Source organism: Opisthocomus hoazin, chromosome 6, assembly GCF_030867145.1.
Source record: "Opisthocomus hoazin isolate bOpiHoa1 chromosome 6, bOpiHoa1.hap1, whole genome shotgun sequence".
Classification (NCBI taxonomy): Eukaryota; Metazoa; Chordata; class Aves; order Opisthocomiformes; family Opisthocomidae; genus Opisthocomus; species Opisthocomus hoazin.
This window is the reverse complement of record NC_134419.1, coordinates 66,605,137-66,622,047: the sequence shown is the minus strand read 5'-3', so window position 1 is coordinate 66,622,047 and position 16,911 is coordinate 66,605,137. Positions and strand designations below refer to the sequence as shown.

Below are 16,911 nucleotides of genomic sequence, written 5' to 3'. Positions count from 1 at the left end.
TCTAGTGGAAGGTGTCCCTGACCATGGCAGGGGTGTTGGAACTAGGTGATGTTTAAGGTCCCTTCCAACTCAAAGCATTTTATGATATTATATAATATGGTAAGCTAGTAAGAGGTCTGACCGTGGGCTTTGCTGTTACAGCAATGGCTGTGGTTCAGAAGTGCCCAGAAGTAATAATACTTCCATGTTTTACAGGGATCTTCTAAAGAAAAAAAGCTTTTTGTGCCAGTGATGTTCTTAATTATTGCAGAATTAGAATGGCCTGCAAACAAACACACAGCATCATTTCCTAATGAGGCTCCAGCCCCCAGGCAGTATGATTTTGGGGGACATTTCTTTAAATGAGTCAATCTTCTTTGAAAGAGTCATGCTATTCCATGGAAATTAAGTAGAACATTGATCTTGTTTGGCTCTGTTAACATGCCATTACATCTGCGCCTTTTTCTTTCCTCAGTTATTACAGAGACTGTAACCACAAGACTGACATCCTTACCACCCAGTAAGTCATTGTGATTACTTCTACTTAGTGTTCTGTGCCCCTCCATGCTATCTGACTGTATTATTTTCATAAATCGCTGGGTCCAGCAGGTCTCAGTGCAGAAATATTTGCACCCAAAGAGAAGCTGTTTTCAGAAATGCCTCTCCCAGAATACTTGCTGGTGGCGAGAAGGAGCAGTATGTGGGGAGTTGTCTGGATATTGTCAGAAACAAAGCCACACAGTCCACTAAGACTGGTAGACCAGACTCTTCAAGGGCTTGAGCCCAAATATAGGGTCTCCAGTGGTAAGAGTGTCTCTTGGGGACAAGGGTCAAAAGTGATGGGTCTGCAGCCTCCACTGCTGGGGCTGCAGTGTATTCTCTTGTCATCTTACCCAGTTGACAACAGTGAGTGAATCTTTTTGTGTAATACCAGATGTCATGGGTGATTTCTACCTCTGTAGGGAAGTACAAGTACCAAGTAAGGAAGAATCCTCCATGCTCTTTATGCCACCATATTCTTGATTAGCTTGCTGCAGCTCGATTGGAAAGGAATTGCACTATTGTCTCATTTATGATGAGGGTTTACAGGAGTATCCTTCAGTCCATGTATGGAGCAAAACTTGAATACAAATCTGCTGGGTCTGCAGTGTGAATGCTTATCTGCTCTGCTGAGGCACTTCTCTGCAGTTCTGATACCTTGCCAAACATACAGCTATGCTTGCAATTGAGTGTGAGGACAGTCTTACAGTGTCCTTGGTCTTCTCATCTTTCACCCTGAGAGAATGTCTCATTTTCTGCTTATCTCTTCCAGAAGGAGGGAGCAGCAGTGGGCTCAAAACATCATCCCACACTGGAGGGAGTGGAGTGGAAAAGAGGTCTTACACCCATGGCAGCAGCTATGTGACTTCAAGTAAGGAATGAAGACATTGTGCAGGGGGGGAAACAGAGAGCAAAGGCAGCATAAATGGTCTGAGGAGAGATTCAGGGCAGGGAGTTAGGATGAACCAGAGGTAAGGAAAACAGGGTTTATGGAAGTAGAAGTGGCAAATACTCAAAGCAAAGGTATTCCTTCACATAAGTAGGGTATGAGGATAGGTCAGTAAATGACAGAATTCCCATTTTCCACAGGGAAAACTTGATTTCAGGAAAACAGCAACAAAAATGCCATTCCCACTGTTGTTAAGAAGTCATTTGCAAACCAAATTTCCCTTCTTTCAGGATTTCCAAATCACAGTCCTTCTGACCATTTTTGTTCAAAAGACAGTTTCAGTCTGTCTTTTTGTTGATCTTGCTGAGAATAGAACACTATTAAAGAATTTACTAGAAGATATTTTCTTGTGTGTGTGTGTCCGTGGCTGACAGTCTGCCAGATCTTCTGGACGTGCCAAATTGATCTGTGCTGTCTATTCTATAAGAAATGGGTTCTCTACCAGCATGCTTTGCACAGCTGTTAGATTGTCCTAGCAAAGGATTCTGAAGAATAAGCTTCCTAGCCAGGTTTCTGGCACACCACTCTCTCTGTCCCCAGTGGGATAGATTGTGTAACTATCCTGGTAGAAAACATGCTCCATGCTCCAAAAGAGCTGACAAACCAAAGGGAGTGAAGTGCAGTTTGGAAGCTCAGCAGGAGAACTGGTTATACCCAACAGATCTGACAGACACCTCCATACCAATTAAAGGCCAGAGTGTGGAATCACTTTGCCTCAGGGCAGATGTGAAGTAACTCCAGTGAAGATGTCAGTCTAATTGTCTGGACTGGCACCAGTCTAAGAACTGAACCTAGCCCTGCAAACTCAGACGACTCTGCAGGATTGCCATCTTCCTTCTTAATTCTTTTCAGCATGTGGAGGAAGAGAAAAGAATCTGAACTTCAGGGATAATGAGTTCTTGAAGTTTCACAGAGCATTTTCTAGTCTCTGCTTTCCCGCTTTGCTTGCAGAATGCTTCCAACAGAGGCCTACTTGTCACAGTAGTTCTTTCTGCTGAATTAAGTGGAAAAGTTACCGAACAAAACAGGTCCTTGTAGAGAGGACAGGAGGCAAGAAAAAACTGTTGGGATCAAAGGGGCATGCTCTTTTTGCAGTGATGAGTAAACAATATTCAGTCTGATCCTGCTGATCAATGGGGATACGTTGCACTTTATCAGAGGGCTCCCTTTTTGCTGCTCTCTGATCATAACCCAGCATTAGATTTCATACAAGAGTATGAATGCATTAGTTAGGGCTGCTCAGTTCTTTCTCCACAGCACTGATGTGAATTAGGAGGGAAATTCTTCCCTCTGTCTAAATAAAACAGCTGCTAATAACCTCCAGGCTGCCTTGGGCCTGATCGACACCTCAGTCACTTCTCAAGAAAATGGACTAACTGAGGCATGACTGAGAGTGTGGATAGCTTCTCTGGAAGGGAAGTGGACTCATTTCTGCTTGCCCTTCTCTTATGAACTGCATCCTTCAGCACTTTGAGTTTGGCTTAACACTCTCCCAGTTTTTGTGGCATGTGTCATATAACACTTGAGTGTACAGGTGGATCTGTATCCACACCAAAACACAGCGCCATCCAGAGCCAGATTTATTCCTGCTCAGGTGAGATGGCTTATTCATCCCCTAGGCCAAAACGTGCTGTCATATATATATCGACGACAAGATTTGTTTTAAAATCACAAAGATAACCAATACTCCTCTCTGCACTGAATGCTGAAGACAGTCAGAGTTAAACCCAAATGGGATTCTTGCCCATCTCTAGTTGTGAGGTACCAATGCAAATTTGTCCAGCTCTGAAGATGTTAACATGAAGCACCCAGGGCATCAGAGTGTACATTCAGGGCATATTTGCAATCTGCTGAGGGCGTTTTGTTTTACCTATAGGTGGAAGCGGTAGACTGAATTCATCATCATCGTGCTCCAGCTACAGGCAAACCCAGTCTCCCAGCTCTACTCTTACCAAATCACCTGGCTCAACCTTCGAAAGAAAAACCTATGTCAACCGCCATGCAACATATGAAGGTATCACAGAGCATGCCATAGAAAAGAGGCAACGTGTAGTGCACTGTGGGGTCGCATTAATGCAGCATTGTCCCAAATAGCACAAGAATCCCGTTGTGGTTTTGGTAGGAAATAAGCCATCACGGACAGATTTTAATGATTAAGTCCTATTTATAGTAATGCTCATTCCTGAAAGGAGTTGTGGCATATTTTTGTTCAAAGCCATTAGCAGCTCTGTCATGTAATCCTGAATAGCTCTTTTTTTTTAATGTAATGTTTGTTACCCACTGGGATTAGACAGTTACCAGGAAGACAAGTTTTGAAAGCTTTTAATGATCTTGTGCAAAGTATTAATGAACACCTTTCTGTTCTTTGCAGGGAGCTCCAGTGCCAACTCTTCTCCTGAGTTTCCCAGAAGAGAGTTTGGTATGTTCTTTTCAGAGCTGTTCCTCTGAACGTTATGGCAAGGTCATGTGAGTTGGTGACGACGGTGGCGTTTTGCACATTACTGTGTCTTGCTCCACTGCAGCCCCATGACTTCGAAGGAGTTTTTTGGGATTTACATTACCAGATGACAGCAGGTTCTCTAGCTGATACATATTCAAACAGAGGGTGCATACTGCATATCTGCTATCCTCAACTGCTTTTGTGACGCTCCCCATATGGCATGGGACACAGACAGGAGAACAGAGACGTGGGATGCTTCATAACATTTCCTTCCTCCCCCACCTCCCATAGCTGGGAGAATAGCTCCAAGCAAGAAAGCCCAGACTCTTAGGATTTTGAGCCATTGCTGGATATATTTTTCCAGTAGGTCTTTTCTAGGCTTCAACATGTCTTTATGGAAAGACGAACTGGCTATCAAGTGATATATTTGTGGAGAACATTGTCAGCAGATATGAGCTTGCCCTGTTCAAACTCTGAGCTGCCGATTCTACTCAGCGCAGACAGTGAAACAATATGATCAGGCTGTCTTTCTGGCTTAGAGAGGAAGCAGGGTTTCACAGTGTGCAACCTTGATTGGTGAGGTAAACAGGCCTATTAGCTTCCTCTTGACCTGTTGAAATGGGAGATCACCATCCATGAACAACAATTATGTGTACAAGAAGAAACAGCAGCTGGTCCAGAAATGCAAAAGGTGCTACTTGTTCTTTAAGACACCTTATGGTCTAAAAGGGGCTTGGTAAAAACTCTGAGGGTTCAATTCCCCCAGCTGTGCCCCAAGTAAAGAATGTTACTGTCTGAATCTAAGCACTCTGAGCTGTGTGTTCATTTTCAGAGGTGTCACAGGCAGTAAAACCTAATATTTTCTCTCATTGCTGTTCACAGCATCTGCCTCCACAAGAGGGCGAAGCCAAAGTCGAGGTGAGTAGTATTGTGCTTTCAGAAGCCTCCTTTGGTTTCTTCAGTATGATTCAGGATGTGTTACATGGACCTATTCCTTTGCTGAAATCAACCAGTTTAAGTGTAGAGCAGTCAGGTGAGGTGCATGGATTTACACCACTGCAGATGTGAACCATTTATCAGTAAGCAATTGCTTGAACAAGCTTGGTGTAAAAATTGACCCTAATGAAGGTCATGGTGGTTTGGACTGTGTCAGAAAGGAGGATCTCCTTGGGGACCAGGACATCTGGATATCCTATCAGGGGATAGGACATAGTCTTCCATCTTTTCTGTTCACCATAAACTCAGTCCATTCATGCTCTGTGACCTGCCTCTGAAATATTTACAGTAATTGTATTCATGTTCCTCCTGCTGCCATCTATTTTACAAACCAGAAGGCTATACCCTGAAATGATCTCATGCTGGTAGTAAGGAGATGGTGAGGAAATTATGGACTTGCTGTGGTCACTGTAAAGCTCTGCATTGTTTAAATCATTCAGCTATTCTAATAATTTATGAACAGTGTTGGGGAAAGCAGGATTATATTGCTCTGTAAGAGCGTAATATCTGTTCCCAGTTCCTTGAAGAGGAAACTATAATGTCACTTTATCCAAGTTAATTTTAGCGGTGGATATAAATCAAAGCGTGCTCTTGCACACTCCTTCTCAAGAGTGTCACAGTTACCAATTATTCTACCTCAGATCTTCTCAGTCTCCTCTACCACACTACATACCTGAGCTCCCAGCAGAACTATGCCATACGTTATGAAGCAGACACCAGAGAATAAGCTCCAGCTTCTCATATTACTTCAGAGAATAATTCCAATCTATCAGCTTCTCCACATGAATGCCAGAGCTAGTGTTTCTTTTATAGTGCATGTACTGTCAGATTTCATTTTGAGGAGTGTGCATCACATGTTGCTTGTGAGTAGCAAGCTTAAAGGCTTGCCCCAACCAAATCACATTCATCTATAGTCTTTTGTGCTGGACAGTCAAAGTCAGTAATAAAATTGAGTACCTGGTGAGAATGTTGGCTTAAAACTGGCCTGGTTACATTCAGTGAGCCAAAAGAGATGTCAGCAGGCTGTAAGAGACTAAATCGTGCAGCCCATTGTAGAGATGACTGTGTGAATTTTACTCAAGAACTAGTAGGGAATTTGTATATTTAGTAAGCTTCTTTTGGCTCTCTAGGTTTTTGTCAAGAAGGACAATAATAATAATAATAATTGTGATAAGTGGGACTATCAATGTGATTGAGGACTGCATAATTAGGCCTTCTGTATGTCTGGCAGTAACAATGCTATTGACTTCAACAGAGGCCCTCAATGAGTAAAATACAGCTCTCTGGAATTAAAAGTAGCAAAATGTGACCCCAAAACAAAAAGTCACCCAAACCAATTTAAAGCCAATTCACATGGGCCATGGGTGCTGCTCAGATCAAACAGCAAGACAGCAAGATGGAACACAGGCAGCAAGAAGGAAAGAATTCACTTCTGCCTAAAAAGTCATTCTCAGCCCAGGGCACAAATGCATCTCACTCCATATTCATGATCTGCTTTTTTTTCTTCCTAGAGAGTGAAATACGAGTCCGACTGCAGAGCGCGTCTCCCTCTGGCAGATGTAAGTGCCATGGATTTTATTCTAGGGGGATGACGTATAAGTTAGAGGTGTATAAGAGGGTATTCTAGGGGGATCAGGTATAAGATAGAGTGTTGCTGCTCTGGGTATGTCTGTAGTGTCTCTGGGACCCGATCTTCAGGATGACAGATAGCAGCACGTCATTCTTTTTTTCTTGTTAGGAACATTCATCTGTCTCCCCTTTCTGAACAAGGAAGCATGCTGTAGGTTAGATGGTGGTCTTGCGAGGATGTAGTTGTACGTAGTCCCAGAAATGAGGCCCTGAAGCTTTGTCATTAAGTAAATTACACCCCCAGAAAGTACAACTGCACAGACACAGGTAAATTCCACTGAATGGTTTAGCCAGGGCATGATTACAGATCAATGAAACAATGGCTTTTGGGTGAGTCTGGACACTTGCTTTTCCTGCCAGGGACAGAGTTGGACGAGGTGAAACGTTTGCTGAAAGGAAGTCGATCAGCCAGCTGCAGCCCTACTCGATCACCGTCAAGTACGCTCCCGATACCGAAAAAGGCTGTGGTGGAGACAAAGATGGTTACTGAAAGCTCTCAGTCAGGTATTTGGCAGAGGACGGTTAGCAACTCTGGAGCCATTCCAAACATTTTTTGCCGTAAAATTACCCTGTTGCTAAGAACATCCGAGTAAGAAGACATAGTCTCTGTCCCAGACAGTGGTGGCAATACAGAAAAAGGACAGAGTGCTGGAGGGCTATCCAGATGTTGCCCTAACAAGAGCTATCTTGGGTAGCTTTCTAGTGACTTGTCTAATTTCCATAAAAATAAGCCAGTTCCTGCTGCCACCAGCTTTAATTCCGAGGTGCTTCTGGCAGAGACAAGAGCTCTAAGCAAACACGTCTTAGAGTGACTTGATCTCTTATCTCCAAGCACGATGGAGATAGCACTGAAGAGAATGTTTGGGTCAGTGTTTGATTTATTGGCCACACCATATGGTTCAGAGATCACTAGAGCATGATAATAATAGAAGTGGTACTTAAAATACTATAACCAGAATTTATTATTTATAAGCTTCACCACAGTGCTTGAGGCAGTGATACTCACATTTAATCCACTGCCCTCCATCAGGATCTAGGAACAAGCAATACCTTTTTTCTTGTGCATGGCTCAAATCCTGTCTAAAACTGGGAATTTTAGTCCAATACACTAGTGAACCAATGAGACCCACACGTGGGAAGCAGAAGTCAGACATCCCATGGCCTGGGGTGATTTATTAACAGAATGGCAGACTGGAGTGTTTGATTCTGATATCATAGCATCTATAAGCAATGAAATCTCTTCAAGGTGTTTTGTGACTGATCATGCTATCAGGTCAATTGTTATTCTAATGGTTAACATTCAGGTGGGCTTTAATCAGCTGGCATTTGAGATTAGTTATACCATGTTAACCTGGAGTCATTGTGTTGACTCCACAAGGGTAATTGAAATTTAAGGCAGATGAAGTTCTTTGCCATGTAAACCTGCAATGCATACTAAGCCACAAGCCTAGTCTCATTGAAAACCACTTGTTTGGGTTTTTTTCACAGTGTCAGGTACATATGATACAACCATACTGAATACCGCCCTCCCTTCATACATGTGGTCCTCCACTCTGCCTGCTGGGTCTTCCCTTGGTGGATACCATAACAGCTCTTCCTTGATCAATGCTATGTCTCACTCTACAGGATCAGGTATGCTCCCTGGACCACCCAGGCTTGAAGGATGTAAGTCCATACTGAAAGTGAATCAACAGCAGTACTTTTTCTTGCACAGCAAGAAGAGCTAAAATGACGGAAGAATTGAGATGCAGGGGATATGCTTGAATTTTCTCTGGTTTTCTGTAGCTTGGTGCTCTCTGCTTCTACACTGGCTATATTTGAAAATCCTTCTTCATGAGGATCTATTGTCCTGACTGCCTCATCTGTTGCTAAACTTTGATGATAGCTTTATCAATGAGGTCAGGCTCACATTCCCTATCAAAACTAGTTTCAGACTCTAGTGAACATTGGATTATCCTGGCCCATTGTAAGAACTACTGAGCCTAACCCTTCAGTCCTTGTACACTAAAGATATGATCAGTAAGTGTTGAGTGTGTTTATACCTTGTAAGACTCACTGCTAAATGCCAGGGATGCTGCAGTTCTCAGCTGCAGGCAAAAAACACAGGAAGCTTTATAATAGCATACTATTAAAAGCTTTGCTTTCTCACAGTGTCTTATGAGTGCACCTTGACTGATGTAGGATTTTCTTCCCTTTGTCAATTCAGTAAAAGGGTAGTTTAGTGTCACAGTTTTCAAGATTCTTCCTCTGTGCAATTATTGTGCATTTTCACTAACTGCATTTCCAAGTAACTCTGACTTAATTTCTGTGACTGTGCCACTGACCTTCAGGTGCTGGATTTCTAATTCCAGAGAAGTAATAACATTTCACTTCCTGTTTTTGCAGTTTTTGGTGTTCCAAATAACCTGGCTCCCAGCAATCATACTCTGAATGCAGGACTGAGTACTTCCTCTACAGGTCAGATTTTTCTCTTCTTCCCTTCATGCTTTCACAACACCACAGTCCTGGAAGACATGTACAATGAAAGAATAGCTACATCACTTTGTTTCTCTTTTGTTACTCATCTCAGTGTCAGGAGCTTGTCTGCACACCCAGTTATTCTTTGGTTACAGTGGATTTATTCTGAGCTGGCCCTGTATAGCTGATGTTAGCTCCTGACTATTTTTGCCTGGGAGGCAGGGAAAACTAGAGATTTTCTGAGGAGAATAATTTGTCTGTTGAAAGACTCTTGTTAGGCCAGCCTGTTTCTTCCCTAGAACAACTCAGGGTAGCACCTTAAAAAATAAACTCGTGTCCTAATGCATAAAGGCCCACTGCTCCTTTGTCAGTTTTCCCTGTAATTTCCCTTTGCTTCACCTGGCTCATGGCTTTTGGTAGACTCTCTTCAGTGTCACTAAACCACTTCTCTTCCTTTCACAGTCACACACACTGTGTCTACACAGCACAGTGCCATCATGCAGGGTCTCTGACTGGTCCTGCAGAGAGAGCAAGGTGGATGAGAGCAGTCTGTATACTGCACCGATATTGCCACGCTGATTCTGGCACCAAAGGTGCCACTTTCCAAGCCGTTTGCTTCTCTCTGGCCAGTACTTTGACACATACTATGTGCAGTTATCTCCTTAAATTTCCCTTAGTCATACCAACCCAGTTTTCTGAATTTACCTTTTTCCCAGGTAACCCACCTGCAGAAATGTCCACACAGCCATGAGAATGGCCTTGCAGTCTAACTTGAGATGTTTTAAAATGGTCACCATTATTGTCCCGGACCAAGAATAACTTATACAGCAAAATGACCTAAGGAAAAAAAACATTTTGAAAGGAAGATCTTTGAACAGAAATGCTTAGGCCTATGATGCCTCCAGCTAGCTGGTGAAATTTCTTCAGAGAGGTTGTTGTTATTATCATTGGTTTCATTTTGGTTTTAGCCAGAATACCACCTGCACTGCAGGACGCCTATAAAACCCATTGCAATGTTTTTCTTTGCAGTATTTGGAGTTCAAAACAACCTGTCTCCAAGCTCTCCAACCCTGACCCAGAATGCTACTGCAGCCTCCGCAGGTCAGCAACAATTTAAGCTTAGAAAAAGTGTGAGAGTCACCAATGTGTGCTACCTTCTCTCACCTTTTCTGTAGTGACTGGAAAGTTCAGAGGCTCCTTCATTACCATTTTCTTGTGTGGAGCAGTGTGGTATGAGGGGGTACTGAGGAACATGCCCTCTGCTTTGCATGTGCCGGAACAGCTCTCAGTGCCTATGTAAGCACTAGAGATTTGCTTGCTGGGGAAGCCCTTGCTTGAGTTGTCCTAGGTACCCTGAATGAGAAAAGACTTTTTAAATGGTGTGCAGCCCAAGGTTGTGGTGTGTATGTATACCTTGTTATCCTTCATCTCTTTCATTCTCAAATTTCTTCATTGCAGCATATGGGATGAAGAACACTTCTCAGAGCAACACCATGGCAAGTACTGGTGTGTCTGCCTCAGCGGGTGAGTGTGTCATTCACAGTTGTTTAAGCAAGACCTTGTACAAGCATGTCATGATAAAAACGAGTTAGAGATTTCAGCCAGCTGACTGACACTAACACCAGGCTCCTCAGGAGCATGACTTGTCACTAGCCAAGTCTCCTACCAGTACCTTTCTGGAAAGAAAGCAAATAAGCCAGAAGCGAAGAATGAGTAAATGAGCTGGTCTAATTCAGATCTCCCCCACTCTGCGGTCACTTGGATGATTTAATTACAACTATTTCTGCTTAACAGGCAGGTAACTGGATAGAAGATCACACGTGTGAAATTATGCTTCATTTGAAGCAGTAACATTTGCAAGGTTACTCTTAAAAATCTTTTTGCAGTAGTACCAGCTTCAGCCACTCAAAAGTCAAGGATTTGACTTATACATGATCAAATTTTTTTTTTTTTAATGAGAGAAGTTGAGGTCTTTCTACTGGCCTTTTGTCCTTGAATGGTTGGGATTCGTCTTTCCAGTCTTTTTTCTGCAACTCTGAGAGCTAGAAATTAGTCTTTTATTTTTTCTATAAGAGAAGCCAAGTTTCTTTTATAATCCAAGGACTCCCAAAAATGAGCCTTAAAAATAGATGTAAATACCACAGAAGTTATGATAACATTTCTGATACAGGTTTACTCCAGGTTTGTGCTAGATTAATGGAATAATACCATTCTGGTTATCTTGATTTTCAATATTCTATCAATTTGTGTGCAAATTCAGGTTTGTACACCATTCCAGGCATACTTGATATTGTCTAATGGCAGAAGGGTGACCATACTAAATGTTTTTGAGCCTGATTTGGCCTGTACCAAACCTCAGTAAGCTACAGTTCAGTGCCCCATAACCATGCCTGGCTCAGAAAGATATGGAGTGTTTTATGCTTAACAGAGTAGGTCTGCTAAAGGTGCTCCTCAGCTTGAACTGTACTGGGTCTGATGACCCTTGAACATCTCTCTCAGACTGAGTTTCTATGATTCTGTAGTAAGTGTGTTTGAGAAGTGAAGAGGTTATTGAGCAAAACATTTCTATATGTGATTGAATTCCAGATGCTTTGCATTTCTGGTAGCAGTCCCTCCCCTGCTAGTGAAATACATCTCTAAAGAAACCTAATGACACTTCCAGGTCTCATCTTAGCTTCAGTGACCAGTGGGTCTCTTACTGAGTGTTTATAGTAGTGGCAATGCTAAACACAATGGGACTACCTATTTTAATGAACAAAAGTGTTGTGGCTTGTAGTTAATACACAGTGGCCCACGCTCATCTCCTCCCCTTTCCCATCCTTTGCCAATATACCAGGGGGAACCATTTTGAGCTCCCAGGGAGATGACATTCTGCACAAAGACTGCAAATTCCTGCTGCTGGAGAAGGAGAATGCCCCAGCAAAGAAGGAGATGGAGCTCTTGATCATGACAAAGGACAGTGGCAAAGTCTTTAGTGCTTCTACCACTGGGCTAAATGGAGGTAACTTCTCTTCTTCAAGACATGTGGATATGCTGATGGCCAAGAAATGGAGACTGATCACAGGGGGAGCTCAGAGTTCAGGACACTGCACCTGACTCAAACCCTGCAAGGCAAAAAAGAAGCTGTGGCAAGCAGTTAGCCTTTAACCATGCCAGCTGCAGTCTAGGTCTAGCTTTTGCATTTGAAGGTCCAGAGTGTGCCTTGGAACATTTCACAAAGTTCAGGAGCTTTGAAAGCAAGAACTAGATCTAGTTTAAACAGCAGAGCTATTGTGGCTTCCCAGTAGAAGACATACCTTTTGCCAATGAAAGGAGATAGGCCTGGTTGAACTTCTGGTGTAATCTTTTTCATTATATTTGATTCCTGTTGAGGATCCTTTGTAGAAGACACCTTGAAGAAAGAGAAGCAGGGATTTTCCTCCTCTTACGCTGCAGATACTGGCCTAAAATCAGATGCAAATGGTAAGAGTTTGTCCCTGTGGCAATGCAATAGAACTTTCTCCATCTGCCTCCATTACAACCTCCCCATTGCAGGCCTGTGCTCTAAGTTTGATCATTCATAGAAAGCCTGTTAACATCTGTTTTACTGCTGTTAAAACAGGAGGACTGAAATCCGTGCCAACAAGGGACAAAGCAACTTACGCAGGTGAGTGGTGGGATTCCGACTTTCATTGGAGGGAGCACCAAAGCACAACATACAAAAAAACAATCATTCTTGAGTGACATGGGTGAGCTCTGTGCAATGACATCAAGGGAAGGCATGTTCAGGAGTCTGCTCTGTCTGTCATGAGCAGAGCACACACCAGCAAAATTGGTACCAATGATTTGATTATGGATGAGTGGACAGTTGGGGTATTTTTTATTGCTGTAGGAAATTGGATAGCTTACAATACAGCTGCATCCTGCTACCCAGACAGGTTTATGGGGAGGAGAAGGCTCAGACAGACTATGCTGGCTATTACTGTCATTTGTGGCTCAAAATTGTACAAAAAATTGACCCCAAGGAGATCACATTTTTCAGCTGTTATTTTATAAAGCACAGAGTGTTGTCCCCTGTTGGAATTCCCATTGGGAATGCTGTTCCCAGCTTTCACAGGGAGTAGAATTATACCCAACGTGTGCAGTGTGGTGTAAAGATTTTTGTTCATAGCCCTTTGTGTAATGAGTTAGACCTTGGTGTCCTTATTCTCAAGAGCTTCTTGACTCTGAAGTCAAGGAACTCTTCATTAACCAGGAGACTGCCCCTTCCCTCTTCCAGAAATACGAAATGGAGATGTGGGGGGTGCAATCGGATCAGCACCATCCTGGTGTCCCTGTGGGTCCTGCTGTAGCTGGTGGAAATGGCTCCTGGGTTTGCTTCTGGCCTGGTTGCTTCTGCTTGGATTGCTTTTTGGACTCATTGCTCTGGGTAAGAAATAACTGAAGCACAAAATGTTGAATGGGATAGGAGGACAAACAGAGGGTGTAAGCTGGCAAAGAGGCCAAGTACCAGAGATGTCAAGCTAGAGAACTGAGGAGCACATTCAGCTTGTTGGTGACTGCCACTAAGGTATTACAAAAGGACATAGAGAATGGATAAGGAATATAAACCTGTCATGAGGGGTTATGTAGTCTTGGGGTTAGTAGGATAGAAAAACTCTTAAGATCTGAGGTCTTCTCAGAGACTAACAGATTCCAAAATTGTCATTTAAGCTCCAGATATCCCTGCTAGAAAAAAAGATACAAAATAATCCTACAAAATTCAGTAGCCATAGCTACCTGACGCAGTGTTGCCTTGTCCCCGCTATGAGAAATAGGTATTTCAGGCATGCCTCTGTGATAGAATGTTCCCTAGCATTTTACTTTAACCTTCCAGCGGACGAAGTGAGAAAGCTGAAATCTCGTGTGGAAAACCTGGAAAAAATCAATGGTGGCCTCCTGACAATTAACCAAGGGAATTCAAAAATAGAAAAAGATGTTTCAAGAGTAGACTTTCTTCATGGTATTTCACCTTCCTCAACCTTCGCTTACGAAAATGAAGAGTCAGTTTGGTTGATGGTGAAGAACAGACTGAACAAGGAAATAGAACGAGGTGAGTAGCGTCAGTGTCTGTGATGCTGCATGAGACCAGATTATTTAAAGGAGAGTGGGAGGATTTGATTGCCCAAAGACATAAAGACCAGGACTTTTAGAGTGCAGTGAAGTCTGTCAAAAATCTTGCCCTCATCTGTGCTTACAGACAGTCTGTGTTGGAGCTCAAAGTGCTCCCACTTTGCTGCACCTCTGTGCTGGTGGTGCATCCCTTAAAGCTAGCAAAAAAGGGAGAAGAAAGGAGGTTATGGACATGCCGTCCTGTGCCAGGATGTGTCATGTTTGCTGTGGCAAGTGAGTTTTCCATTTTGAAAGAACTACACAGGAAGATGAACCCACACCTCATTTCTCATGCTACTTTTGTTAGCAGGAGAAAGGTGGTTTACTTCTGTTTAGCAGATGATGGAAAAAGGTTAAGAACAGAGAAGCCTACATTCTCCCAGCTTCAGAAGTTTTGTGGATTTGCAAAAGCAAATTTTCTGAGGAAACTCTACTTACAAAGCCATGCTGTGCTTGATAGCCTGTGCTGCCTGCAGCCTCAAAATCCAAATAGAAGGATCCTTGTGTGTGAAGCAAGTAGCTATTCTGTTGTGTAATACACTCTAACAACCCCTTCACTTCCCATTACAGGCTACTTCCGAGGGGAGAGAGGAGAACCTGGTGAGAAAGGTACAGCCATATAGTCCTTCTCTTCGCCCGTCCTATTCCTTGGCTCTGAGAATGCACAAGTTTGGGGTGGATATTACCACAAGGGGCAACTGGCAGTGAGAAAGATGAAGCTGGTTTATACTTGAGGAAAAAGAGTGCAAAGCTAGTTTGACACGTATATTGTAGAGGGTCTGATCCCATGCAGAACTAATACAGGAGGCCCAGTGTTGCACTATGCCAGCGTGAAAGGCCAGATCCTGTTTACCACTAGTGGGATGAGTCTGATCCTGTGCTATTCCAGTGTGAAGTGTCCCTATGCACCCAAAACTCTTTCATGTTTCACTGAAGGTGGGAGCACAACTAGAAAAACAAAGTGAATGAGTAATCATTGGAAATATCTCTAGGATCTCTTCTGATTTTACTTTTTTCCTCCCTCTTTTCTCAGGTGACATGGGAATGCAAGGTCCCAGAGGTGAGTCTGGAGTTACCTGCTTTCTCATGTAGATTGGCAGCCTGCCATAGGGCCTGGGTAGCGAATGGATTTTTGTTACTCCAGGACTTAGGGAAGCTGATGCATTCTGTAGGTCAGATATTGTTGTGATGATAGGGTTTTTTTGCTCTTCTTCTGGGCAAAGACAATTTTAAAGTTCACAGTAGAAGAGAGATCTCACTTTGAATCTAGAAACTTCTTTCACCTGGATGAAAGTCATTCCTGAAGCCAAGCTCTACCTGGTTTACTCAGAGTGCTTCAGAGGATTTTGTACGGTGTGAATGATTCAATCCATTGCATAAATACAAGGGCTCAATGTGGCATTGCTGATGGTAGAACTTCTAAACATGCCAGGAACATAAACTCCTTTTTACAGGGGGGAGTGAGGTCAGCCAAAGTGACAAAAGGGGAGACCTGTTCACCACTGACTGTCTATTTCTTTCTCCCTACAGGAGAGCGAGGACTTCCTGGTATCCCAGGTGGGCAGTAGTACAGTTCCCCTTTGAGGGAGGACATTTAGTGACATTGCTGTAGACAAGAACAAATTTTGCACTGCAAAGCTAGCTCAAGGTTGTTTTCTAAAGAGCTGATATTTAGCATAGACTAAGTCACTTCAGTAATACCTTGGTGCTGAGCTACAGACACAGCTCGGAGACTTGGTTACAAGCAAGGCCTCAGCCTGGCTTCCAGTTAGTTGAACATGCCTAATTTGGGGTTGTGAAGATCTTAGCCTAGTTTTGAAAGAGTCCCACAGCTGCATGAGAACTTGGCCCAGTTTCCCCTGTGCCCTTATATGTATTATGTTCTTCTAAAGAAATCCCTGTGTGCACCTTCCAAGTAACTCATTCTTTGCCCCAGCTGATGAATCCCTCCGGGCTTCAGGTTCCCCTGATTTGTATGTTATTCCTTCATGGTACACAGACAAGGACTCTGAACTTCGGTTGTCTTTTTCTTTCCAGGCATTCCTGGTCCAATTGGGCACCAAGGACCAGAAGGACCCAAAGGACAGAAAGGCAGCATGGGTAAGCATCTCTGTCAGTGCTGTGAGTCTCTCACAACTGATTGACGCATGGTGTGGGAATACAGATGCCAGATTGGTGTGATCATTGCCTTACCCCATCGAGGGGCCCAAGGCCTCCCACAAAGACACATTTTTTTACAATGGATTTGTTTCCTTTAGGTGATCCTGGCACGGAAGGTCCCATGGGACAAAGAGGTCGAGAAGGGCTACCAGGGCTTCGAGGGGAGCCTGGACCACCTGGATTTGGAGAAAAAGGAGATAGAGGTAGGAACCAGATGTCCCATTCTTGGATAAAGCAGAGGTGGACAAAAAGCTAGAGTTTGATCCTGATTTATAAAACAGCTCAGTGATGGAATTTGGTTTGATTATTCAAATCCAGATTTAGTTTCAGGTATTTCCCAGCACAGACAAATCTGGCCTAAGGGATTTTTTTTGCCAAACTTACAATGGGTAAACAAGGGTTGTTTTGATTTGCCAGGTCTCACAGTCAGATTTGAGTTTGGCAGAACCAAAAGCATTTAGTATCAAGGTCATCTTCTTCCCTGTTATCCAAGTCACCAAAGCTGGGGGACTTGTCTTGTTCATCCTAAAGCCCAGTGAGATGGGATTTTTTTCTAGGACAGTGCATGCTTATTTGTGTGTTTTGAACTGACCAGCAGATTATTCATGACATGTGCCAAAGAAAGAGTAAT

At 43.2% G+C, this 16,911-nt stretch overlaps 1 protein-coding gene across 1 annotated transcript in view; it reads left to right on the top strand.

Annotated features, from left to right (window-relative positions):
* Positions 1 to 16,911, top strand: part of COL17A1 (collagen type XVII alpha 1 chain) — a 57,279-nt gene that overhangs the window by 20,760 nt on the left and 19,608 nt on the right. Inside the window, exons 3-23 of the mRNA XM_075424239.1 lie at positions 455 to 499; positions 1,292 to 1,390; positions 3,345 to 3,482; positions 3,840 to 3,887; positions 4,791 to 4,826; positions 6,416 to 6,463; positions 6,894 to 7,037; positions 8,022 to 8,165; positions 8,919 to 8,990; positions 10,020 to 10,091; positions 10,449 to 10,514; positions 11,827 to 11,991; positions 12,363 to 12,452; positions 12,592 to 12,636; positions 13,249 to 13,398; positions 13,846 to 14,061; positions 14,691 to 14,729; positions 15,154 to 15,180; positions 15,651 to 15,677; positions 16,158 to 16,220; positions 16,379 to 16,483. Of these exons, the coding sequence (XP_075280354.1) occupies positions 455 to 499; positions 1,292 to 1,390; positions 3,345 to 3,482; positions 3,840 to 3,887; positions 4,791 to 4,826; positions 6,416 to 6,463; positions 6,894 to 7,037; positions 8,022 to 8,165; positions 8,919 to 8,990; positions 10,020 to 10,091; positions 10,449 to 10,514; positions 11,827 to 11,991; positions 12,363 to 12,452; positions 12,592 to 12,636; positions 13,249 to 13,398; positions 13,846 to 14,061; positions 14,691 to 14,729; positions 15,154 to 15,180; positions 15,651 to 15,677; positions 16,158 to 16,220; positions 16,379 to 16,483 (1,839 nt within the window). The remainder of the gene's footprint in view (positions 1 to 454; positions 500 to 1,291; positions 1,391 to 3,344; positions 3,483 to 3,839; positions 3,888 to 4,790; positions 4,827 to 6,415; positions 6,464 to 6,893; positions 7,038 to 8,021; positions 8,166 to 8,918; positions 8,991 to 10,019; positions 10,092 to 10,448; positions 10,515 to 11,826; positions 11,992 to 12,362; positions 12,453 to 12,591; positions 12,637 to 13,248; positions 13,399 to 13,845; positions 14,062 to 14,690; positions 14,730 to 15,153; positions 15,181 to 15,650; positions 15,678 to 16,157; positions 16,221 to 16,378; positions 16,484 to 16,911) is intronic.